The 26,838-nt window shown below is 37.1% G+C and overlaps 1 protein-coding gene across 1 annotated transcript in view; it reads left to right on the top strand.

Moving 5' to 3' along the window:
* The first annotated feature begins 288 nt into the window (after positions 1 to 288).
* Positions 289 to 26,838, top strand: part of LOC114361338 (tyrosine-protein phosphatase corkscrew) — a 30,655-nt gene continuing 4,105 nt past the window's right edge. The window contains exons 1-7 of the mRNA XM_028316336.1: positions 289 to 537; positions 9,699 to 9,861; positions 20,016 to 20,192; positions 24,039 to 24,192; positions 25,227 to 25,364; positions 26,254 to 26,385; positions 26,495 to 26,622. Coding sequence (XP_028172137.1) covers positions 383 to 537; positions 9,699 to 9,861; positions 20,016 to 20,192; positions 24,039 to 24,192; positions 25,227 to 25,364; positions 26,254 to 26,385; positions 26,495 to 26,622 — 1,047 coding nt within the window. The 5' untranslated portion in view covers positions 289 to 382. The remainder of the gene's footprint in view (positions 538 to 9,698; positions 9,862 to 20,015; positions 20,193 to 24,038; positions 24,193 to 25,226; positions 25,365 to 26,253; positions 26,386 to 26,494; positions 26,623 to 26,838) is intronic.

Here is a 26,838-nt window from a genome sequence, read left to right as displayed (position 1 = left end):
TCTAAGTTCCAATAAAAGCTTCTTCTTAAGGGCTGTCGAAAATTCCACACTTTTAGCTGATCCTTCAATCAAGAAAATTATGTAGGCACCGGCACAAACTTTACAAGCCAAGTTTTTCCAGCCGGTTTGTTGGCAAACTTAAGATGTTTCGCAATGCCGCAACTAATCTGGTAAGAGCAGCTGGATAATCCCTTATACGCCGGGAAGCGTTGCAGTCGCTAGTGCGAAAAAGGTGGTGGAATGCGCGTAAGGGCTGCGTCACCGGCGCAGGCTGTGGACGGCGCGCGCGCGCTCGCGCATTCGTGTCCGAAACATCGCGCGAAGCGGATCGCCCTGCGGTAGCGGTCGTGCGAGTGTTGCGTGCGCGTGCCTGATACCCGTGATGTCGAAGGACAGCTCTCGGTTCAGCAGGCTGGGCGTGCTGGCCCCGGCGGCGCTGTCGGCCTGCATGGACGCATCCGTGCTCGCCGTGCCCGCCGCCGGCGCCATCGTCTCCACAGTCCTCAAGGAGCTCAGCAAAGCTTTCATGCTTAAAAAGTGAGTACTCAATCAATGTTGCTAATTAAATTATGTACCTGCTGTTAAGTCGAACGCAGTAAGTAGGCAGGTCGTTAATTCAATTTAATACGCGACTGGAACCAAGATTATTAATTGACCATGTTTATTTATTTATTGGAGATACCAACAATTTATATAATAAAAAAAATACCTACCTACCTACAGAGTGTGGTTTTGTTTAGTTTATCTAAAAGATAATAAATGTGGGTACTTTTATAATTTTCTTAGTTTTTAAGAGTTGGGGTAAAGTAGATAATATTTAGTTTTTTTAATATAATGACCTATATTTTTATTTTTAATTATAAATTTGTTGACTATCTACTCAGTAATTTATTGCTAACAAATATTATTTTGTTTTTAAATACCGGCGGCAGTACCAAAATGTATGCAGAACACACTTTGATGAATAATGATGAGCGCGCGCTACACGCGTGCATTTTTGATGCATATTTATAACCCGTAAAATAGATGCAAAGCGAATGCATATTACACCATGCCAATTATTGGTGAACCACTATTATGTTGACATGTTTGTTTAATGGGTGTCTACTTCAATTGATTATAGATACCGATGGAAGTCAGGGTATTCAATATTAATGCAATGTTTTGTTCTAGATTCACTCATTACTTACCTATACTTGCGCTACCAATCATAGATTTACTCGTACGTGTATTTCAAATTTATTGTTAGTCACCTACAATGATTAAAGTTTACCAATTTTCCAAAACCAAAGTACCTAAAACAAAAAGAATATTCCTCTGTACCTGGGTGGATAGTTTTCCCCTTAGTAAAATTAACAACTTTGTATTTTTCGATCTGAAGCATAGAGCTAACGTATAAACGTCCATGTAAATACTGCAAGCGCTTAATGATGGTATGCTATTATAATAACGATGCCCTCAAGATTGAACAACAGCCTTCATGGTGGCTAGCGGGCGCCATGCGTAAGCCGGCGCCTGCGTCAGTGAAACAGGACACCGCTGCGCCGCGCTTGTTCAATGTCGCCTCCAGAGTGCCTGCGCCCCCGGTCTTACATAACCCAGTCTACTGCGTATCACAAACGAGTTCTAACGCAATGTGTGAGAAAATTCCATATGCACGCACAACATAATTACTGGATGACATGTATGAGCTCGCCAACACAGTCACTTTTACTCTATGCAAAGTTGCGCATGTGAACACAAAACACATAGGTATAGCTCTATGTGGTTACATATGAACAGTTTCTGTTTCATATTTGTTTTGCTTAGTTTTACAAGAAACAATAAAACATTATTACATGCATGTTGCGCTCTTTGATGCACTTCATAACACATTAATTCTCATTAATATGCAAACGTATGTTAGTGGGTGTTTGTTTTGTAAACATGGGCGCTTCTCGGTATAAGGATAACAAAATTCGTGAACGCAGCTACCTACTACCCTTACTAAAAATGTATTTTAACTTGCTATTCAGTTCTTTATTTGGCGTAATTAATGTATCTCATTCGACGTGCGCGCTGCGCAGTGACACGACGGTGGCCATAATTTAAGCTCATTAACATAATGTCCACCGTTTACTTTGTGAATTTGTTTTGAAGAAGTCATCTTGAGAGACGGATGGCAGGTTCTTCGACGCAAATAAATAAAATACGCTTAAAATAAGAATAGATAGATCATCCCAGTTTTTATAGTAAGATGATTCTTGACTGACATCGCAGTTCTATTGACATTTAAAGTGCCTCTGCACTCTGCAGCAATCCTTAATAATATTTTAAGTGAGCTCAAAGTCAGACAAGCAAGCCTGCTTTTGCAAGAAATGAGATCTCAAAAAATGGAAGGTAATTAGGTACACAAAATGACGGAAAAACCTAAAGTCAATAAAATATAGCACACTAAAGCTAATCACTAATGAATAACATGACAGGAAACCGTAATTTTGTGTATTTACAACGGCTCGTATTTATGAAGGCCTATCCAAAACATTGACAAGACAAAAGACAACAACTCAAACGAGTTACGCCCAATCGATCACAGTACTGTTGATATTTCCGAACCACTTCCACTCCAATGATTACATAAATACCTCCGAAAAAGATGTGTTGCGCCGAACGCCTTATCCGCCGGTGCGGTGGTGGGCGGCGGCTGCGGCTCGTCTAGGTCACAGGCTCTACTTTGCTCAGCGAATTCGATTCGACTAGGATACTCCTCTCACTCACTTCGTTGCTGGTTGAGTGACAAAATAGTATAGAGCCGTTAAACATCGTCTTGCGGAGTAGACCCCCACAAATCATGATACAAATCATTGGCAGTGTTTTCGTTAAGGTAAACAAGGCAAGTTTAACAGCAAAAGTTGAAATCACAAGTATTTTGATAATTGCGAGGACACTTAATTTTAGCTATTATAGTATTCGTGAAGCCTAGCCTATTAGGTAGAGCGCAGGGGTGCTCTTTATAGGGACAGCACTCTTTTTTTTCAAATCTTTGCAGTCGTCTTTCTTCTAAAAGATAATACTAAACTGAAGTAGGTATGTACCTAAACAAACAAAAAACATGAGATTCATTTTACAAAAGAGAACATATTTGAATGGGTAGAGGGACGTCACGCATAGCTTGTTACTATAAAGTGGACTTTGTAATTCGTATGCATGTTTATATTACCTACTATACTTTTTCGTTCATGCTGATCTAAAACAGTGTTCCCTAGCGGACTAGGTAATTTGTTTGTACTTATTTCATAATTGGACGATCGTAAAGGGAGCAGAAAGGCGCTGGACGCAGCCCGCTACCAAACAGGCAACATGAAAAGCATTGAGGGAGGCCTATGTTCCCTTCTTGATGAGTTTTCGTAGGGAAGTGAGAGTTATGTAAACGAACTTGTTATCTTAGTAAGTAGATAACATTTTCAATCTTGTTCGTACCTACATTTCAGTAGAATATTCTATTGTTCGAGTATTGATTTCATATTCTCCTAAGCAGGCTTTGTATTTATCTTTGCCAATACTGTATCATAATGAGGCTTGACTCGTAAATCAAAGTGCGGTGATTGAACTTGGCCGGGCCGTGGGCTGCGCGCGCGCCACATTTTCGGGTCGTTAAGTAACCGCCATTGGATCGATGCCAGCGGCCCACACCAGAGGTCGCCGGCGGCCGTGCACGAGTCGAAACCTGCGTCCACTATTTTGTGTCCATTTCCGGCCAATATGTACAGTCAGCTTCAAAAAGTTCGTGCCACCCAAAGCAGCCAATAAGTTCGCAACACGTCTTTCTTTGTTACATTTGGAATAAGGTTGTTATCAACTTATTGGTCACTTTGCATGTCACGAACTATTTGACACTGACTGTGTTACGCGTTAAGTTGGAACTTGAGTAGGTAATTCCTCTCAGTGAATTGCTTCAAAAGTAGGTACCTAATACCACAAAAGATACACCAGTAAAAGGTCGGTGCGATATCAGTTCTGGCAAACTATCAACATAAAGCGTAAGACTCAAATACTTATTAGTTTTTCTGAAAACTTGAGCATTGCAGATTCTTGATTTATTACAGAAAGATCTCCATTACTTATCGCAAGTTTGAAGTTTAAGCTTTCGTTAGTTTCCATTATGCCGCTTAGTTCACCGGCGCAGACGAAAAATCGCTGAACAACAACAATATGTATTATTCAGTAGCAATGGGTCTAATGTGCAGATGTATCGCTCATTGTTCCAATAAAGCCTGCCTCGTATTTAGCGGCCAACATTAGCTTTCATGGAGGACAATCACCAATAACTCACTAAACAAAGTGATCTACGTAATTTATTTGTGTATTTTCATAATATTTTAATGCGCCTTATGAGGTTCTTCCTTGTATGTGTACTGTAAACACAAATAGCGACGATACGATCAATTGATCTTGAAAATGGTGTTTGTGCTTGAAATTGTGTACGCAAACTTTATCATGAGACGAGTGGAGCGTTCGTGAAGAACGTTATAGGCAAGTGGATAAAAATCAAACGAGTCACCAATGTGTTCAATTTGTTTGGTATCTGGTAGAGCCTGTGCTGTAGGATTCATTGTCTTTGCTTTCAACCATCGAATGAGTATGTATGTTCGTCAATATCTTATAACAACTGAAATACCTTATCGTATCTTTCTTGCGTACCTACATCTCATTTCGGTTTCCACTTGTATTTTTAGGTGAGCTCTGACTCCCGTCATGCTCTATCCTTGGGACCCCAGTTAAGCTTAGCGTCTACATAGTGTGGCTAAAGTCAATTGATTGGGGAAGGCATGATATGTTTTTCTTTAACTGTTTCTTTTTTTTTAACATTGAACTCAAAAAGTTCAGTAGGCAGTATTATTTCCTTTATGATGTCAGAAAGAACGGACGGTGAGATTACTTTTGTATTTATGTCTTGTATGCGGGTAATTAGGTACTTTACAAAGGATTAATAATGTGTCGCTTCTTGAGCACTCTCTACCCATTTAATGTTAATGAGCGATGACAGAGTAAAGAACAGTCGTAAATCGCGGTTCCGGCACTTGTTTGTCGGCGACGCGACGTGCCCACATGTGCCTCCGTCGATGCATTTATTTATTGCATTCCTATACGAGTGTGTAGGTATAGACGACGGCAAATCAAGCTTAACTCTGTGACATTTTATGCAGTTGCAATATCTGCTATTTAAATAACGAAAATGTATTGTATGATGTGCTGTCGACTCTACAAAAAATACTGCGCCCGCACTGACAGTGACTTGATACCGAGTCAGTTTTACAAAGTAATCAATCATCCGCATTTCTCTTCTGACCTTCAAGTGACGAGCATATTATTATATTAGATTCGCGTAACTTGTTACACTTTTCATTATTTATTGTCTAATAAATAACTAATAGGTACTTTCCTGAAAAAATAATGTAAATAATTTACAAAATTATGAGAAAATATATTTACTTAAAAAGCGAAATGAAGGCACATGGGAGGCGCCCGACGAAATGATGAAATTAATACAGGTACATTTTACCGGTACCTACACATTGTCATAAGGTCCGCCAAGGGATCATTTTCCCTTACCATTGTGATCAACATACACATAAATCATTTTGTTTTTAGGATAAAATGATAATTCACTTTGTTTCCTGCCTAGTCACAGTTACACATTTGCTATGAATCATGATTTCAAATTAAATAAAACTAAAAAAAACAACTGTCATGCTTTGTTGCTGCAGTAGGTACCATACAAAGTGCTAATGCTATTTTCAAAGACAACAATAATGATAACGAACAAAATAAACAAGATCATTATCAACATTGGATAATTCCATTATTAATATAAGTAAATAAAAACAGAAACCTAATAAAAAATAAGGTCATGGATGACACTTGAAAACTGGAATTTCGAAAAATTATTAGAAGGAATACACGTGTGTATTTTTGTAAATCCCCTCTGTAAAGGGGAAAAGGTTTAAAGTTGATAATGTATTATAAAAACTCGACTTCTCGTGGTAATTCCTAATTCATAAATTATTATACTTTAGCACTTTCATATTTGTCTTGGGCGGGCCATAGTAGTATTAATGATCAATGTCCATTATTATCAATCTTTCTCAATAGTCTTTCAATTCATGCCCTTCATTATAACATCGGTGATTAAGTTAATGAGGGCTCTATAAGGAAATCTCTTTTGAATTGCATTATGTGAGTAGGTACGTTTTAGTTTTATTTGCAAATCAGGGATGTAGTTGAGGATAAGACCTGGTTGTTGATGATTTTCTTTAGGAAGTTGCCAACAATAGGTAAGTATTATATAGTGTTGCGTGTTAGCGTTTAAATCGTTAGTAAACCACAGAATAATAATGTTAAACACATAATTCATAACAAAACAATAAAGTGTCAGAGCATATTGAGACTTTCGCTATTTTCAAGTTGTTTGTTAACTCTTGTTAATTGAAGATCATTTCAAGAACGGTGAAACAATGCGGAAGAATATACTTGTGGGTTTAAAAAGTAGTTAAAGAACGTAGTTCACCATGTGGAGTGTAGGTATTATTTTCAGTCGGCGATACATCCTGCTTAAAGAGAATGTGGGTCCGGTAAGAGTTTTTAAAGCGAGATTGTTGAATGGTAACTTGATGATAAAACCCCATAAAATACCTCATAAAAATTATTGATAAGTCTGACGATAAACACATATTTTAATATTCGACTAGGTACGAGAGATAATTTTTAAAATTTTACCAATAATGGACATGGACATTCAAATACTTTTATGCTTAGTAAGAAAAAATTGGAGGATTATGATTTTTGTAATTATTTCTTGTATGATCATTAAGTTTTTAGATACTCTACGTATTCATTGATTCCGTATCTACTTGTCTTTTTCAAACTAATATTCGGAACGTTACGTAAAGTCTGTGCTCTTTGGAAATACCGATTGTTTCAAGTAAATCTATTGATTGGTTTTTCTACTAAAATCTTTATTGGTTTTCTTGTACTATTTTTTCAAACGTTTCTTCTGACAGGAAACTAGATAAGTAGCTGTAGATATCAATTAAAGTGACAAGATAAGTTTATTGTCAAACAAAATACTATTTCTTTATTCTCTTTATTTAACTTTAAAAACATTAGTGTGAAAATTAACGTTCATTTGCGGCAGTACTCGAAAACGTGTGTTTTGGTCACGTAATTTGGCGATTTCCATACTCAAGAGTTAGCGTTATTATAAAAATAAATGAGACTAAGTATTTATTTGCGTTTCATTTTCGAGCGGGTATTTCAAGTTCATGCGATACATGCGGTTGCGGGTAGAAAATTCAGAAGGCTATAGAACTTCTATAGGTACCCTAAAAAAGCTAAGCTGTACCTACTGAGTAAAATGGTATTTGTTTTTGTCGGAACAATCAAGTCAGCGACATTAATGTATACGAGCTCGCAAACACAATCTGAGCGTTAATCATTGTTGAGTGATTCCCACAGCGAATGTTAGGAAATGTTAGCTACGACTACCTTACATAGGCTTATTACAAAATCAATACTTAATTGGCAGCTGTTGAGGGAAGAAGAATAGATATTTAATTATATTAAAACGTAATAAATACTTCCTGTGATAATTACTTACGCTCACAAAGATGAAAAATATATGTTGGAAAATGATACCATAAGTTAACAATGCTTTCGACTCACAATAGGCAGCCAAGACCCAATGCTGCGTTGATTATCAAGAGTACAATTAAAACCTAGTAAGGCACTTGATATATGCAGTTAATAATCTTTACATGTACGTATCTAATGTTACTATCGTAGGTAGAAAATCTTTCAATTCATATCAGATTGTAAACAAAACTACATAAATAAATTAATCATATTTTATGTTGGTGCAATCAGCCCAGACAAAACAAATCTGGAGCGTTATCTATATGAAGCTTCCTTTATTGCTCAAAAACGGTGCAACAAAACAAATCGTGAGTAATCGAAAGATTAGTCGAAGATAGTTCTTAATCTTTAATGAAAGCCTGGCCATCGTATATGACGAGCCTGATACCTTTCTGCCTTCTTGTGTTGTAACCGCATAGTGCGGACGACAGCACATAAAGCTAAACACAGTGGCGTCTTATTTCGTTGCAATACAGGCTATTTTGCAATAAAAATGTACAGGTTGATGTGCTTTCGACTGTACCTACATTCGGTTACAGAGTTTTCCACGCGCAAAGAAAAGACCTGTTTGCCGCCGCGCCCCAGCGGCTGGGACTTGGGGATTAACCTTATCACAGCAATAATAACTGCATTTCATCTACTTATCTGCGCCACACTATCTGTGTACACTTAAAAGGATTCGAACATTAGCTGGACTTGACACGGTATAAATAAGTAGCTTCGTATCTATACCTTTCTACTTTAATAATAGCAAATTGTTCCAACTATTACAACAATTATCCTAATACGGCACTATGGTGTCTACATTTATTTCTTTTCTTGTCATATTGTTGTTTATCAACTGGTATTACTGGTATTACCTACTTTAATAACTCAGTACATGGTACACTCGATACCCCATGGACAATAATTGTCAACGCATGAAAATATTTAGGTTGGGTTGCACAATCTTTCTTTATCTTTAGCAAACGTCAAAAATCTGTCAGACTCCATACAAAAAACACCGATTAGCGTCATAGTTACGGTTAAAGGTAGGTGGTGCCTTAGCATCGTGCTCGTCATACTAATATTTGTCTCATACGGGAATCGATCTTGCATGATGGGGATTTCTATGCATACCTGTACCAAATACGTAATATGCCTTATTTACACATGATAGGTTGCTATGGAATGTCAAGTGGTCTGTTTAGACTCGATTCTGAATCACGACACACACCTCTTTGATATCTTAACGGTTGATTACCATGCGTGACTCCTGCATAGAACTTGGAAGTCATGGAATTCGGTTTCATGTTGATTTAAGACCTTTCCATTGTGGACAGTAAAAAAAAATTTCATTTTCTAGTTTCCATACGAGTAGTAATAACTTTTCTTGCGCTTACTCTCTACGAGTATCTAGGCTTTTTAACTTGCTAAGCATTGTGCGGTTCTGTTAACCTCTATTGAATAAGCCTCTTTAGTCTTTCAACGAGCAATAAGCGATCCCTTACGTATGAATCTTGGGCAATCAGGCTATTCTTGCAGATATAGATCGTTTCATCCACGAAGACGCGCCCCACCATTCTTCCGCGAATGTTTGAGTGTGATCGGTAGGTACACCGCACACTACAATAATGACGCTCGGATTGATCGGATCAAACTATTCGCACCCCGCGCTTCCCACCAAAATTTGCGGGGCGCGTCTTCGTGGATGAAACGATCTAATAGTGTCGGCCACTTCAATTAGAAAGAAAGAAATATTTATTACGATGAACATCACTTATACATTTCATGACAGAGAACGTATACAAAAAAAAAGACAGAAATCGCACATAAATATTACAGGAAATAAAAAGTGAACTGAGCAGTGCTATCCTGTCGCAACAGCGATGCCCATCGTAATGGGACTCTACTCAGCATATGCCGTGGCCCACGGTGGGGAAGGCCACGACCCTGGTTTTCAGTTTCAGTCAATTAGTAGAACCTTTTAGAACATTTCTAAAACAATTCCTCGTAGGTATTAGTAACTAATCAGGTTGTTGTTCCAGGTGGTTCCACGGCATAATGTCGGCGAAGGAGGCGGAGCACCTGATCATGGAGAAGGGCAAGAACGGCTCGTTCCTGGTGCGCGAGTCGCGCGCGCACCCCGGCGAGTTCGTGCTGTCGGTGCGCGTGCGCGGCCGCGTCAGCCACGTCATGATCAGGAGACAGGTGAGCACTGAGCGGCTTCTTTAAACAATATTAGTAACTTCAACCGCCTCTGTGGTCTAGTGGTTAGACCACCTGCTTCAGACGCAGAGGTCCCGGGTTCGATTCCCAGTGGGGGCAGATTTTTCTGTTCGGTTTGGTTGGTGGTAGGGCTTGTTCTAAGTCCGCCTGGCTAGCTACCACCATCTTACCTAAGTCTGTCGCCATAACAACAATGTTAACAGCATTATTGTGTTCCGACAGTTAGAGGTAAGATAGCCAGTTCCTCCGTGGTTGAGGATTCCGGGTGAAGCTCGCTTCCACCTTCGGCCTGATCGTCACTTACCATCAGGTGAGATACAGGTCAAGAGCTTCCTCGTTGTGGATAAAAAAAAAAAAAAACTAGCGGCCGACCGTGACTTTGTACGCGTGGATCCCGTCTTAACCCCTTAGGGGGTGAATTTTGCAAATCTCGCCGTAAAAACCATCCTTGGACTTCAACGAAAATTAAAAAAAGAGAATTGGTAATATTGGTCCAGGCGTTGTTGAGTTATGCTCTTACCAACACATTTTGCGATTCATTTTTATAATATGTATAGAGAGGAGTGTCTGCTCAAAAGGGGCTATATCCACTTTGATTTTCGCACAATGTTTGTTTCGAACCTGTTTTGGAATTTCAGATTCCCTCATGGGTTTTAGAACAGGCGCGGCGCTCCTCAATTTATATTGCATATATTAGGTACTTATACTAATAGTTCCATCTATACAACGCAGCCAGCGCGGACGATGGAATTCGAACTCCCGACCCTCTCGGATCGCATACGACACTGACAGCGTTGGGTCACCTCTGTTTGGTTTATTTTTTCCAAGGTTCTACTGGTTTTCCATGTATTCCTTGGGTATTCTCATATCAGGTTTCAAAATGCCTATCGGGTCCAAAATACGTATTTGGTTTTTAACAGTGATTAAAGTTTTCTCAGAAACTTGATTAAAACTTGCAGACTTCAACCAATTTATTGGACTTCTTCGTCTGAAAATAACCTTGTTATGACTACTTAGACTTAGAACATGTTATAATTAAAACGTAGCAGGAAAGTATTTTAAATATCTACCTACCTACTTGTTTATTTTTTGTGAATCGTGTCACTTGACATAACCTTGCCAAAACATTATGGGGCAATAAAAGCCTTTTAATGTAAAACGAATCCCAAACTTGTCTTTGACTGCGCCAAAGTCTGGCTTTATAATATACATAGAAAATTGCGACGTCCTACAAACAATGCTATAAAATTTAAATGCAAGGTCGTGTATTTTGGAGATTGGTCCAATTAATTTATCATCGTAGTTAATACCAAGTTTTTATTTTTAATTTATGACAATAATCTCAATTTAGGGTTAATTGAAATTACGAATCAAAATTGCCACCTCAATAGGTGGGAATTTCATGGGGAATTCCAAATTACTCCAAACTGGTCTGGAGAGATTCCATGAAACGTCAAATTACGACCAGCAGCATCCGTAATCTTGAAGGAGAGAACTTTATTTTTTGTTTTAATGGAGGGCCAGCTCGCTGTACCCCAATTAGTAATCAATTTCATATTATGTTAATAATATGATGTTTTAGAAGTTTCCATTATTTTGTGGAAATAAGAGGTTCCTCGTCTTATTTATTTTCATCACATAATTTATAGAAATTACTAATGAACTATCAATCTCATTTCAGGCACCAAATTAAAATGGTGTACCTACGCAGTGACAAGTAACTCGGAACACATTACAGTGCTAGTAATTAGCTCGGATTCGTGCGTAGGCGCAATGAACCACTTATTTTGAGATGACATTTGCTCCGCCTTTGGCCGTACAATTTGTGCTTCCAAACAATCGTCTCTAATAAACAAAAAATGTTTTTGGAAGTACGAGGACAATCACGGTTTTTTGCTTGTTATAATAAGCTCGCGAAGTGCCACCCACGTTCCTCGGGTCGAGAGGAAAACATCATACGTGCCATTGATGTTTTCAACTATGGCGTTGTTGTACGGAACCGTCCAGCGATTTGATAATATGATAAAGTTGTTGCAATGCTTGGTGGTTTATTTTTTTTAATGGTTTTAATGTATTATTTGTCATATTCATAATTTTCGTTATTTTCCATAGTCCAAGTTTTATTTACGTTACAAGTACCTAGGTAAGTTCAAACACGGTTTTCCATGTAAATAATTTTCTGGATTTCCATAACAGACTTTCCATAAAAGGCGTGATGACTTCTTTTCTCGCTGAACACATTCCAAGTAGGTATTACATTTCTAAGCACACATAAGTATCCGTCATTACTCATTATGCGAGCAATTATGTGAGCATAGCGTAGGTACAACTTAATAGAAGTTTTCAATATCTATAGTTGCATGTCGAGTTATTGTTTGTTAATGCAAACTGTGTGGTAATAAATATTTGATGCAAGGTCGCTTATGTGGTCGGATTCATTTTGTACAGTCGCCAGCACTTATTTCTTTCTTGCAAAAGTGGCCCTATTGCAAGTGTATAAGATGCTATGGTTGATGCAAAGTCATCCGTGCAAATTACATTTCCAGTTGCAGTAATACGCAGGTGCAAGACCGATGCATGGAATTTCCCGTAGCTTTCTAATCGATGCTTTTACCAAGAAACCGCGTTGTTTTTTTCCATCGCTTCTGAAGTCTAAATTTTTTTTTGTGTTCGGAAATACCTTTCAGTTAACCACACCGCAATAGTTTATAAATGACTCGTGTTCATCAAATCTTCATCCATATTCCGTGATAAAACAATTTTTTATTGAAAGTATGCTTATTTATAAGGTTCTTCTTTTACGACGTATCAATAATCTCCTTAAATAAAAATATTGAAAGATGTCGTAGACTTTTTTAACGAAACATGTAACTGAATCAAAACAGCGCGTTTTGACTCTACATTTTCTAATTCAAATAAATAGGTATCCAAATCCAACTTTAATAATAGAAATATCAAGAGCTTTTTTGTGCATGTTCTATTCTATAAAGTTTAATCGTATTGTTTTTAATGATTTATTGTGTCTCAAATACGGCGTGGGCGAAGTTGATTACACCCAAAGATGTATTATTATGACGACGTAATTCTGTACACCGTACACTATACTAACTACCTACACTCATGTTTTTTTGAGATCTATGAACAAAATAACAAAATACATGAAGTATTGTAGGTTTTAAGTAACACAATATTTTAGGTTTCATTTTATAACAAACGTTTCACTTACAATTTGTTACCAATTTTAATTAACATGGAAATTGTTAGCAACGAAAGGATTAACGCTGATTTGGCTATCAAATTACACCTGAGGAACGCGGGGAGTCGTACGGGATAACAAAAAGATATTCCTTGTGGCATTCGAACGTTGACCGCGGGCTAGAACGCCATGACCCGAGAGCCTTCTAAGATATGAGTGTGTTGTGTACCTATGATTGATGGCTTGAATTGGCAAATTATGGTATTGGTGAATAAGTTGGTTTCAGACTATTTGTATTTAATATCCAATTTGTGAGTGAGTATGTGTACGAATTTAACATATCAGAAGTGAGTCCGACGCCCATTGGTATGTAAATTATTTTTATTATTATTGATGCAGTTGCATGAAACAACAAGTGAGTTTTCTGGAAGTGACCGCTCAATCAATAGTTGACTGGCAGAAAATAACATTGAGTCCTTATTTTATGCGCTTTTATTTTGCGCGATAAAGTTCACAATGATTCAAGTTCATTGGTGGAAGAGTTAGTAAGTATTTACTGAATTCTGCAACGATCGACCCAGTTCACAAGGGTTATAACGCATACTTATTTGATTCCCTCTTTTAAAATCTGAAGATAATGACATTATACCGAAAATCTAATGTAATGAGACCGTAACTGAATTTAATAGCATAAGATAATGAAAAGTTGAAGATGATAATGTTGATAATGTAATAATTAATTGGCCACATATGAAAAATTTGTCCATGGAAGTCGATACAAGTGTGGAACTGTGGACACAGATGTTTACGAACATTTCAAATGACCGACTCCAGGCTCCAGGGTAGTTATTGTGATAGAACATTATCGGAACATTATGTATATGAAATTCATACATAAATAATTAAGTTGCAAAGGATACAACAAGTCGTAATTCATTTAAATGAGAAGAATTTTAATGCTGGACTTTATGAAACTGAACGATAATGATGAATGATAAAGTCAAAGTGACTGTGTCATTGTTTTATATATTATACGTTGGTGAAAGTACTTATATACATTTACTTCTGTACATTTAGTGGACGTGACAACAAAGAAAAGTATATTTACTGCCATCTCAGTGAAATAATCCAAGATGTATGTATACAGATACATGATAATGTGTTCCAACTTATAGAAAACAGTGAATTCTTATAAATGGGATACACTTGTAAAAACATAGGTACGATTAACACGTGGTAAAATCTTTATCTACAATAATGAGAAATAAATAATTTTAATTTGAATAAACATGTCTTGTTTCATGAAGTGGTAGACATTTGACGAATTTAAGTGTTGCTTCATTAGTTTGTCACATTTGAAAAGCATTAATGAAACTTATGATAGTGATCTAATCCACCATACCGTGTATGCGAGATGTGAGTAGTACATCCAGACTCACCAGTATTGCCTTGAGTAAAGGAGCAGCACTAAAGTTATCAAGCATTTATAATTACAAACAGACCCTGGACAGCAAATAATTGAGACACTAATAGTACGATAATAATAATTTTCACTACTCTACCCAAGATAGCTTCCGACCTCCCAAAGATGTACATTAATAAAATTGTAAATTCATTTTTATAAAAAATCTCTTTATTTTTCAACACAGTGATTTTATATTAAATTAAGACTTTTAAGAAATATTGATTGTCTGTCATGATTCTTGTAGGCAAGGTTATTATCAAGTTTTTACAATTTAAAGTGTTGTTTTACCGGTAGATGGTCATACATCGATTTCCTTGGTTTGGCAGTGTATGCTACACTAGCTTCTGCCTGTGGCTTCACCTTTCACTCAAAACATGAGGGTATTTTTTCATAAAAAGTTTAGTATGGCCTAACGTGACCAAACAGTCGAGTCAGAGAATATTTTTATTTCTCAACTTAAAAAGAGCTGTATACCTATAAAATTTTATATAACCTAGATTCTTTTTACGAGAACACAAGACATAACCCGTCCTCCAAATTCCAATCTAACTCTACAAAAATTTATTGGTGTTGTTTTGGCATTAAAACATAAATGCAGTGTTATTTTCTCATGTATATGTTAAGTATAGCTTTAAATTTTAAATAGTCGAAGGCACCTACGAGCCGCAAGGCCATACGGCGCCTGCGGTGAGGTCGAACTTCTGACTATTCGATCACAGAAAGTGTGTCAAATGCTTTCTGTGATCGATTCGCACATTTTAATCATTCGTAATTACATCAGGCCAAGTAATTAAAGTGGAGTGCGTGCGCTTGCTCTCAAGGAACGCTCGCTGCAACGAACTAGAACTGCGTATGCTGCGCTAGAATATGGAAATGAGGTTGTATTCTAAAACAATAAATTGTTCGACAACACAATTACAATAACATTCCAATGTTTTGTTTTTCTTCTGTTAGTTTTGTGTTGTGTAGATTACATATATTAACTAATCATATCTTTAAATATTATTCTTATAGCTTCTTTCTTTTAAAATGCACTAAAACATTTATGAAAAAGTCGTTTCAAGTTTTATGACCATCGACCACCTTCCAGATCTAGTTTACAGTTACAGTTGCAATTCCTGTGGTGTGAGGATGGAATTATCATTCGATGACTTCAATTCATTGTACGTCTACGTAAGCACTTTGCCAAGAAACTTTCAATCTCGGTTAGCTTTAGGTACAATCAGATGAAGAAGCATGTAACCCGTTAGATCCAGCCTTCATATGGAGCCACATAACCCGCGTGTGAATCATCAGCGATCTAAATCCGAGGGGCGAGGAGTGACTGTTCTCCGTATCCCGCGTGACTCACGAACCTCGGCCATGCCCTTTTTGAGGCATGTCTGTTTATGAGTGCATTGTATGAATAGACATACTGCGAATCCAAAAATCTAACAAATCCTTTTAAGATTTTGTTACTCACTTTACAAATAAAAATGAATAAGTAACTCAATGACAGGCGCAAAACTTAATAACGACCAATTATTCTTGGCTATGAATTCAGTTTTCGAATGGTCGAGTACGAGGTACATACTTCGTTAATATCCAAATTTGTACCAAAATGTACTATAAGCTTTGAAATATTTATTACAAGCAACACTGCTTTCAATAATAAAATATTTATATTATTATAAATGTTTAAAACAGATTAATAAACAATAACTGCATATAATAGTGCAATTTGGTACTAGGCTAGCAGAATAAGCGAGGAGATGGCTTGATATAGGTAACTCGATTATCACGAAGTATGTCGAGTCGAATTTAAGCGGGAAGATCATTACTTTTATCTGTCATTGTGGCTTCTATTGTAAGTTATCAAGGAGCAAACATTGGTCTTTGATTCATTTTTGCATTCCAGACTTCAAGATTTTAGATATCGTGTAAGAACTAGCTACAATCCTAGCTCTAACATTTTACCATTACTTGTATTGAAAGTTCTGAAGTTTTTGTCCCTATCTTACTAATTACGATCCCCGGTAATAGTTGCGTGCTGCACACTGCGCATTGCACTGAAGTTTCCGTTGCAACGCTTCGATCGGTCGGTTGCTAGCACGCGCTACCAGGAGTCTAGGGCACAGGGCATGCGTGGCGTCCCTAGAAACCGGGAGCAAAGCTTGGATTAGGCCTTTCTCACATTGACCGGACAATTCAGAAGCATATTGATATAACGCACACATTGAAGCATATTGATGGTGTTGATACACGGAACGTGACTTTAGCCCAAATATACATACCTACTTAAGTACATACAGTTCAGTGTATATTGCCGGTACTAGGCGAGCATAGAATTGTAGGAGTAATTCGAGTGAGTGTTCTGTTGACGAATGAGGAGGCTAGCTGTTGCATCTGCGCCGTGCGTGGTCGGCTGGCAATTAATTTTGATGAAAGGACTGCATCTCTCTGAAAAATAATATTTAGTGTGACCCAATAGTGAAAAATAACCATGACTTCAAAGGTGAGGATTGCTTTTAATTTTTATATTCCTATTCTTAATTGTTGGTTTTAGTTTCCTGTGTTCTGTTTGAAAAGTGTAGGTTATTTTATGAAACCTGTACTTACTTGTGATCCAATAACATAAATTATGTAGTCATTTGTGCTGTGAAATCAAACCGTGACATAATTTTCTACGTGTAGCTTCATATTCGCAATAAATGGCGTGCCGCGAGTGGCTCGATGAGACTGATCTACAAACGCATTTCTAATTACTAAAGTGATTAGCCCAGATAGGCAACAATTACCCATTGGTGACGTGCGCTGGGAAAATGCAAAGTGACCGAGTGCACGCGCTATGCGTGCAAACTTCTAATGAAATTCTGAGGTTCTTACTGAACTGTGTGAACATAACCTGCTTAGGTCTGCAGTGACACGAAAATTAACATATTTAACAATAACAAAGACAAAATACAATCAGTTGTCTCCGGCAGCGGCATTTTCATGATTGATAGAGTCAAGCTGCTTTAAGGTTATTCTATTCTAAAACTAGTGCTTTTCAAGATCCATAAACTTTAAATTTACCCTGGCTGTAAAGAGTGCCGAGAACCGAGACGATTAAAAAAATATCACGTCAGTCTTTTGTCTTTACTAGATCAAAGACGTTTACAACAATCTTACGTTATTTATAATTACCCGTTTCTTTAATTGATGTGAGTAGGCTACTAATAAACAACAGGTAATTCCTGTGATACAGAATATTAGTGATCTGTTCTGACAAAGGGTTTATCTTCGAGTTTATAGGGTTTTTAACATTGAATCAGAAAACTAGTTTCGGTTAGATTTTTTTTATAAGAGTATCCTTACTGGTAAATGTGTCTACAGAAACTGTACGCATTGATAGAATATGATGTTACTTTTTTGTTTTTAATAAATCTGTATCTGAATATTCCAGCATCTCCTTACTTGTTATCTGTATTATAATTTGCATGATTTACAAGCTTGGATTACAAAACAAGGTAACTCTTGATAAAACTCTCAAAAGCTTTATTAGCAGTAGAACAATGAAAAAAAATGGCAATTTGACCCAGAGCACGCCACTTGTCTTGTTAACCGCTGATTAAACCCGGCAAAAAAATATACATGTCGTTTGGAGTCCACGACGTGAATCCAAATCAGTTTTATGTGCCTGTGACTCCGTCCTGCGTCACTCCATGAGGAAACAAAGTGGAATAAAAGAACAAATGACAATCAAAGCCTACGTGACCGCCGTCATGGTGTGCCCTTGGAGACGGTGGTTTAAAATTTGGTAATTTAGATAACAACAACGTTATTTGAGTCATAAGAGCCTGAACATTTAAACCCTGTGCCGGTTTATAAAGTCTCTTATTATGAACGCGTTCTTAGAGTTAGCTTAGCGTTTCCATGTGAGGTCGAAGTCCATACAAGTACACCGCCGAAGAAATCGCCATTATCCTGGAGTGACGATCCCCCACCGGATTGTCGGGGTTCTAGTGTGAGGCTTAGCGATCGACAACGGGTCCCTGACACTTGCTAAGCCCCACATAATCTCTGGCATTTCTTCGAGGCAATACTACTCATTCCTTTGAAATCCATAGGGCAAGAAAACTTCACCTTAATACTCTTCTTAATTTGTCTTTGTCTTTTATGATTACCAACTAATTTTGTAAGATCACAAAAATTAATTCTATTATGGAAAGTTACTAATGCTATACTCAGAGTAAATACCTGGTTGGGACCCTCTATTACATGACGCGAAGTTTATATGAATCTCGTGATGTAATTATTAAATAAGCAGTTGTGGTTTACTCACACAATCATTGGGATTAAATAATGGTACTTATGCTAATTCTAAACCAGTTATGCAACAATAGTTTTATGATAAAATAATGATATGCACCTACAAGCATTTACTAGACTCTTCTATGAACTTACGCGTGTATGGACTTCTCTACATTAAATCAGCAAAAGCCATTAATTTTCATGATTATGTAACTATTAAAATGATAAACCATGTATTTTATGGTTTATTAGTTACCTGTGAAGTTCTATGTAACAAAGCACATCCGACTACTTTAGACATGTTTGTTGGAAAATCAAATCTATTACAACTACTCTAGTGCCGTAGTCCGTACATGACGGTAATAGGTACGGTAAGGCACATGTTCAGATTGATTCCAAGAAAAGACTGAAAGTAAGCTCATAAAACTTACATATTACATAATGAGAAACTATAAGTATTTTTTTAAGGAAATCTTTCTTGTTTTGCTTACTCTGTTTAGTTTAAATGTGGCATGATGCTAGAGTTAATATTTTAGAAATCAAAAAAGTCTTAAATTATGTTTTTCTACAGAACTAGCTGAGTACGATTCTTAAGTTGCTTGCGTACTTATGTGCTTTCAGTCCAATGAAACTTGAAATCAATCAGTCCATTCCATTCGTTAGAAAATCGAATTATGTATATCCGCATTCAAGACAACTTCTGTAAGTTGTAGATGACTACACAAGAGCTGAAAATAATAACTTGAGATTGAATAGTCCCATATTCAAAACCATCTTAAGGTTGAGGCTAACAATAGTGACGACTGACCCATTTATTGTCCTGAAGCAGTGGTAGGGTTAATACTGGGCCGTGTTAAAGTGCTTTTTAAAAGCCTACTTGACTTGCATAAATAAATGAGTTTTATGAGTTTGGGTCGCAATAGATAGATATCAATCGCAAAGATTAAAGCACCTAAGGGTACTACACAACGGATATAAATAAACATACTTAGATACCTACTTATTTTGTAAATACACATAGGTACATATTATACCTACATAGGAACACCCAGACCCGTTACAGAAATTAAAATTTAAAATTCATCATCGTTTCTGCCCGGCCGGGAATCAAACCCAGGACTTCTCGGCATACTCGTAGTACTCCGTTCTGAACCACTACACCAAACGGGCGCAAACCTTAACAATGCATTTTGTCGTTTCCAGCACAACAAATATGACGTGGGCAGCGGAGAACAGTTTGACGACCTGGTGGGGCTGATCGAGCACTTCCGCTCGTTTCCGATGACGGAGACGTCGGGCGACGTGCTGCGCCTGCTGCAGCCCGTCAGCGGGACGCGGCTGCGTGCGCACCGCATCGACAGGAAGGTGCACGAGATGCAGGTATGCGCACACTTAACCGCCTCTGTGGTCTAGTAAGACCACCTGCTTCAGACGCAGAGGTCCCGGGTTCGATTCCCGGTGGGGACAGATTTTTTGGTTCGGTTTAGTTGGTGGCAGGACTTGTTCTAACGCCCGCCTGGCTAGCTACCACCATCTTATCTAAGTCTGTCGCCATAACAACAATAAGATAGAATTAGTTAAGATAGCCAGTTCCTCCGTGGTTGAGGATTCCGGGTGAAGCTCGCTTCCACCTCCGGCCTGATCATCACTTACCATCACGTGAGATACAGGCCAAGAGCTTCCTCGTTGAGGATTAAAAAAAAACACGCATATTCCACGCAGACTCGTGGCAGGCGGGGACATTAGTAATTTTTGAAACAGAGATGCAATTCAATATTACGTAATATTAACAACTATGCCTGCCTGTGTAAATACGACAGAAAACGTGATATGCACTGTTTTATTACACCGCCTGCCATGAGTTTTTGCGCCGAGTATTGTACCACGCTGTAGAATGCCGGTAACACAGATCCACCTAGAAACCATGACAGTTAAGTAAACTCTATTGGTGGCAGATACATCGAGAAACTAAGACAGTAAAATTATTTGCAATTCACAAAATAACGCAGACACAGAATATAAGGGAGAGTCCGCTAATTTGGACCAATTTTTTTCAATCCCATTTTACACATAGTTTTCTTTTGTTTTTGCTAATGTCTATGGTATATAATAAAAGATACATTATTCAACTTACTATTTCATAAGTATTAATTAACATGATTGTTGTATATTTAGCACAAATCAACAAAGTACGAGTTCAGAGCTTCGGTCCAATTTAGCCAACCGGTTCGATAATTTGTACCACAGGGTTACTAAATTGGATTTCAATAAATTTCAAGCCTATAAAAAAACTATGGCAAAATATTATACGATACATTCTTAACAAATTAGGAAACGAAAAGGAACAGTAGTTAATAACATAGACAATCGATATTGTGTGTCTAATCTACTTTGCCAGTATTTTGCTTTCATTTATTGTTAGTCAAACATAACTACGCTATTATAACTTCAAAATATGACTTACTAAAAAAAATTTCAAAATCCTTTGGTAAAGTTCCATACAACTTGATGTGGTACAATTTAGCCGACTAGGTGATAGTGCTTTTAAAAAATCGGTTAAAAATATAGCTTATAAATACCGAAAAATGTTTCAAATAATTGTAATCCACACTAATTTACGCTTCTAAGTAATATATTAGAAACACCCGGTAATTAAATTTAACAAAATTACAAACTAAACATGTATTGTCAAAAGTTACTTGAAAACAATGAAAAAATACTTTTCAAAATAAAACACACGTGTTTGTTGTCACGGCAAAAACCACATGGCCGATATTAATTGAATTTAGTTGTGTATCGCTGAGTGTTGCAATTACAGACATTTAATAAATACTTTACGAAATATGAGGGTGGTACAATTTACCCGGCGGTACAATATACCGAACTCTCCCCTATAAACCTCTTTCTATGGTCTGTGAACGCAGAGTAGTGTATTTAGACACATCCTAAGGGTAATCACGGGTTGAGAAAGTGAGAATCTGAATAAGGAGTTAATCTTAATTACTTTTCATTTCACTGTCAAGGTTTCCTCGTAGAAGTTTAAGTAAGTAGTATCCTATCAAGTAAGATTTGGGCGGTCTTGAGATATTAATGCCATTTGCTAGACTAGTCAATTCATGAGCTAATAAAAAAGTCCAAATGTGACACATAAATTGAGTTTCAGCTTACTGAACTTTTAACTTATGGAAGAGTACAAGTTTTCTCGCTCTCCTGAAAAGTTGATAGTTTTGATTTACGCGGTGTTACAACTTACTATTTGTTATCTATGTGATGATACGAGTGATAGTATGGTCACCCTTTTCAACAAAAACTTTTATCATAATATAGTACATGTAGTATTTACTCATAATCTCTTAATACCTATGATTATAAAATAATCTTGCTTCACTTAAAGTACTTTAATGAGTCACTTCTACATTTTAGGGCCTTCCCCATACACACAAGAAAGAAATGTACAAATTAGCGATATATCGAAGATAATGATGATAATATTGATGTAGAGGCCTAATTATCTCCCGATCGGCCAGAAACATATCATTCGTAAATGGGTTAATGATACCAACTTTATGAAACAAAATAAAAGTAAAATTCATTAATTTTTAAATAAGATTTCGTATTGTTGTTCGTAATGATTTCGCAATATTTTTACGTCTTGTTCTCATGTAATTTGTTATAATTGTCGTCGGTAAATTTAATTATCACATCAGTATGATAAATGGGTCCAGCTATTTGCCGAGTGCATTAAACATGAGCCGGCGTGGTCCCTTCACGTGGGCACCCATGCACCGGCATAATTACCTACTGCATTAAAGTACTTGATAAAAGGTTATCTGTTATGTCGGCTTTACTTTAATTAGATCAATAAGTCGTTGAGATTATTGACCAACCACTTTGTTACTATCCACTTTACATGTTACTGAAGTGGATGATCAAACGAATCGGGCATCTAACACAATTTGCCTGCTAAAATAATAGAAAACTCCGCTGTTGTTTACAAATAAATCAAGAAAAAGGACTTGTTTAAAGTAATTGATAAACGGGACAAAGACGGCTTATTATTGTCTCGAGCAGACAATAATGATTATTCAAATGAAATCATCTTGGATTGGAATGGATGGAAACTTGCTGACCACGTGAACTGATGTCAACGCTAACGTGATACATTCCAGAGCAAAGTCATAGCATTTTTGCAATAATGTAGAGCAGCAGGAATTAAATATTTAAAATTAACTAGTAATGATAATACACTCCAGCCTGCTGCCGGATATCGTCTGTCCATCGTTTAGGCGGTCTTCCCCTGCCGCGGGTGTTGTTGCGGGGTCTCCACTCCAGGGTCTTTCTGGCCCAGCGATCCTGGTTCATCCGTGCAATGTGTCCTGCCCATCTCCATTTACGGCTCTCTATCTCTTCCACCACGTCGCTGATCCTCGTCTTTTCTCTGATCCACTCGTTCGCTGGAGTGAACTGGATGCGTGTGGCCAGGGACAGAAAACGGTGGAGGGTTGAAGAGGAGGCCTATGTTCGAAGGCGAACCCAAAGGCTGACATAGATAGATAGATAGATAGATAATACACACAACATGCCCAAATTATTGAACGTAATAGGTGGATGGAAAAAGTTGCATAGAAATACTTATATGAAAATGAATAATACTATGCCAAAAACAATATGCAAATGTATTGTGGCTTTATGCTACGCTAATGGTGCTACTTATCAGTAATTAAAATACATAAAGAATAATACTGAAGACACATTAGCAACTATGACAGTGGCTATTTTGGGATCAATATACCTACCAACTCGTATGTTTGAATGTAAAAGTTCTTCCAGTTATTTCTAGAGTCGCCCTGCAAACTCTAGATTTGCTTCATATATTTCGATTCGTCGCCAACCTAATTTGGAATTCTGTAATGCAATTGAATTATTTTGTATTTATAACCAATGCAAGGTAACTCTATTACCTTTTTACGATTATAAACCACTGAACCGATTTAAATAATTTAATCGTTCGTTGAAAGACTGTTTACTAGCTCGAAGTCGCGGGCTGCAGATAGTATTACTAGACAGGCACCAAGATGTTTGTAAACACATGTAAGCAAGTAAGCTAATAACAATACAGATAGCACTTGGCTTTGGCCCGTGCCATCCGGAATACCAGCTGACTAAAGGCTAAGAGAAAAAATAAATTGATAATTTGCGTGTCTAATTTTTATATTTTTCCCACAGGAGGTAGAGGATTGTCCGAAGTTGGAAAGCAAGAACAGTTTCGAGAGCGAGTTCCTGACGCTGAAGATGCTGGAGGAGCGGCACGTGTTCACCACGCACGAGGGTCTGCGGCCCGAGAACGCGCTGAAGAATAGATATAGAAACATATTACCTTGTAAGTGCTACATTAATACTGTTGTAGTTTCAGATTATACTTTACTCCTTACCTACTACTTTTGCTTAGGTATTTCATCTGGACTAGTCACTTTTATACTAAAACAAAGTAGCTTTCCGCTGTATGCTTAGATCCTTAGAAATACGCAACGGTTTTTTAATACTTAGAGTGATTCAAGGGGAAGGTTTATAGAAGAGAAAAAACGATGAATTCATTGCACCCGTGCGAAGCCGAGGCGGGCCGCTAGTAAATTAAATTATAAACAACAGCTTTGAATGTTATTTCTCAAGAAAAATTCTCATTTAAAAATTATATAACTACTTACTTTACATTTCAAAATCTTATCCGAAAGCTCATTTGCTGACTGGGAATAACTAGATAAGGTCTAAAGCTACTCGTATTACTTTTATTTATTTCAGAACGATTTCAGTTGAGGGCAGCAAAAAGTTTTAGCTTACGTCATACTAAGCATCTATCTAATGTAAGTCGATGGGCTCTGATCGCGGCCGATAAGTATACAGTGCTAACTTAAAGAACTTTATCCCTCAATTAATGGCCACAGCTTAGATAACCTGGTTATTACGCAAACCCGTGACGATTACGACGCGATCGCTCAGAACGTCACGATAAGTTCTTGCGTTAGCGGTAGTCTTTGATAAACGATGTTATTACTGCCCTTAAGGTTTCCTTCCTAGTTTGCGTTATCAAGATTGTCGTAAATGATTGATTATTATGATTTATCTTACAGTAACCAAAATGTATTGAACTAAGATACGATGTTGGCACAGTGCCAGATTGGTTTACCTTAAACTCCAGGATGTTTTTCCAATATTCCCCGGGTGTGGCAGAAAGTCAGATTATTTTAGAAAACCTGTAGTTATTTCTATAATGGATAACTAACTATATTTCCGGTGCATATTAATATTTATACAACATAGAAATCATTGGGGGAGGCCTATGTTCAGCAGTGGACGTCCAATGGCTGATATGATGATGATGATGAAGGTACGAGTATCATCTGTTGTTTGTTCTAGATGACCAAACCCGCGTAGTGCTACGTGACTCCGACAAAGAGTCGGACTACATCAACGCGAACTTCATCAGAGCTTCGAGGATCAGCGACTCCTCCAGCTCGGTGCAGTCGTCCAACGAGAGCCTCCATAGTGTGCAATGTAAGACCATGTAATACTTGATACATTACGAAGTTATAATTTATACAAACCTCGTTAGGTCATGATCAGACTTTAGTATCGCTTTGACAGTTAACACCCATCTTAGAACACCTTGAATGCGTCATTAAATTACCTATAAACCTTAATTGGTATACCTAGAACGAAGTACTTATTTTGCCAGAGATTTTTTTACCAATAGCTTATGACAGTCAGGATTGTTACAGTGTTAGTCGTAAAAAATTACAATGATTTTATTAATAACCTCTGTTAACCTCCAAACGAACTGTTAATGATGTTTAATGACTATTTAATTGTATTTATTATGAAACTATGACAAATAAAAATAATAAGTTCAGGGTCAAACCTCAGTCACAACATCTTACGCTTGATCACGCTAACTTTTGGTAATAACAGACAAATATTAAGGAAAATCCCCTTATATGCGTCACTTCACACTCGGATTCCATACTAATGTCCTCACAGGACACGGATTGAATCTAAGATTAACAGCAGCCTGTTTGCATTACAAATGTTTGTGATTTTAGAGAAATCATCAGTCTTGTGATTTCAATATTAAAGGCTAAAATCGTTTGCAGATTATTTGCATCGCATTAACTTAAATGACCTCTTTATGCGTAGATGTTTAAAGTAGCAATGCGTCTTTACGGATAGCTTAAATACTAGAGTCATATTATGGATTTAATATTGAATTGAACGGTGCAAGTGTTACATTTGCGACCTTTATTACAATTATTTTCAAAATCGTTTCAATATTAAAATAAGTAGGATATCAAGCAATTTGATTACACGCATAAAACTTACCTTTCCCAACTTTTTGACTTAATATTATGTGGACCACAAACTTGTTAACGCAATTTTTTTGTTTTAGCATTAATTTTAAGAAGTGAGACAAAGAAGCCTACCCCTCTCGTCTCCAAGTCCCTCTCAGATGATGCTCTGAGAGAGGTCAAAATGGGCATCAAAATGGACAAACTCAATGGAAATTTTACCGGTGACATAGGTTTGTTTTTTACAAATAGCTACCTGACTCTTACTTGTTTATAAAATGCTTAAAATGCAAAACAGACGTTGTGGTAACATCGAGTTTAAAGATACGTATCTTTTTGTAGTGAAAGACAAAGTGTACATCGCTGCTCAAGGCTGCCTACCAAATACGAAGGATGATTTCTGGCGAATGATTTGGCAGGAGGACGTGAGAATCATCGCCATGATCACCAATGAGATGGAAAAGGGCAAGGTTTGTGATTTAAACTTAACAATGATAGAAATGTACCTGCTTAATATATTAGACTCAAAGATTGTTTGGTAGATAATGCCACATGGTATTAAGTTTTCCTTTTGTACAGTCATTTTTATAGTTTTAATTAAATTTACAGGAAATGGCCTGTAAAAAATTTTAACGTTATTATAAGAAATAATAACATATTACTTCCTACTACTTGCTTTACAAATA

This window comes from Ostrinia furnacalis, unplaced genomic scaffold (assembly GCF_004193835.3).
Source record: "Ostrinia furnacalis isolate ACB-3 unplaced genomic scaffold, ASM419383v2 OfSCF5588, whole genome shotgun sequence".
NCBI classification, from domain to species: Eukaryota; Metazoa; Arthropoda; class Insecta; order Lepidoptera; family Crambidae; genus Ostrinia; species Ostrinia furnacalis.
Note: the sequence above shows the minus strand (reverse complement) of the source record. Positions and strands in the feature narration are given on the sequence as shown.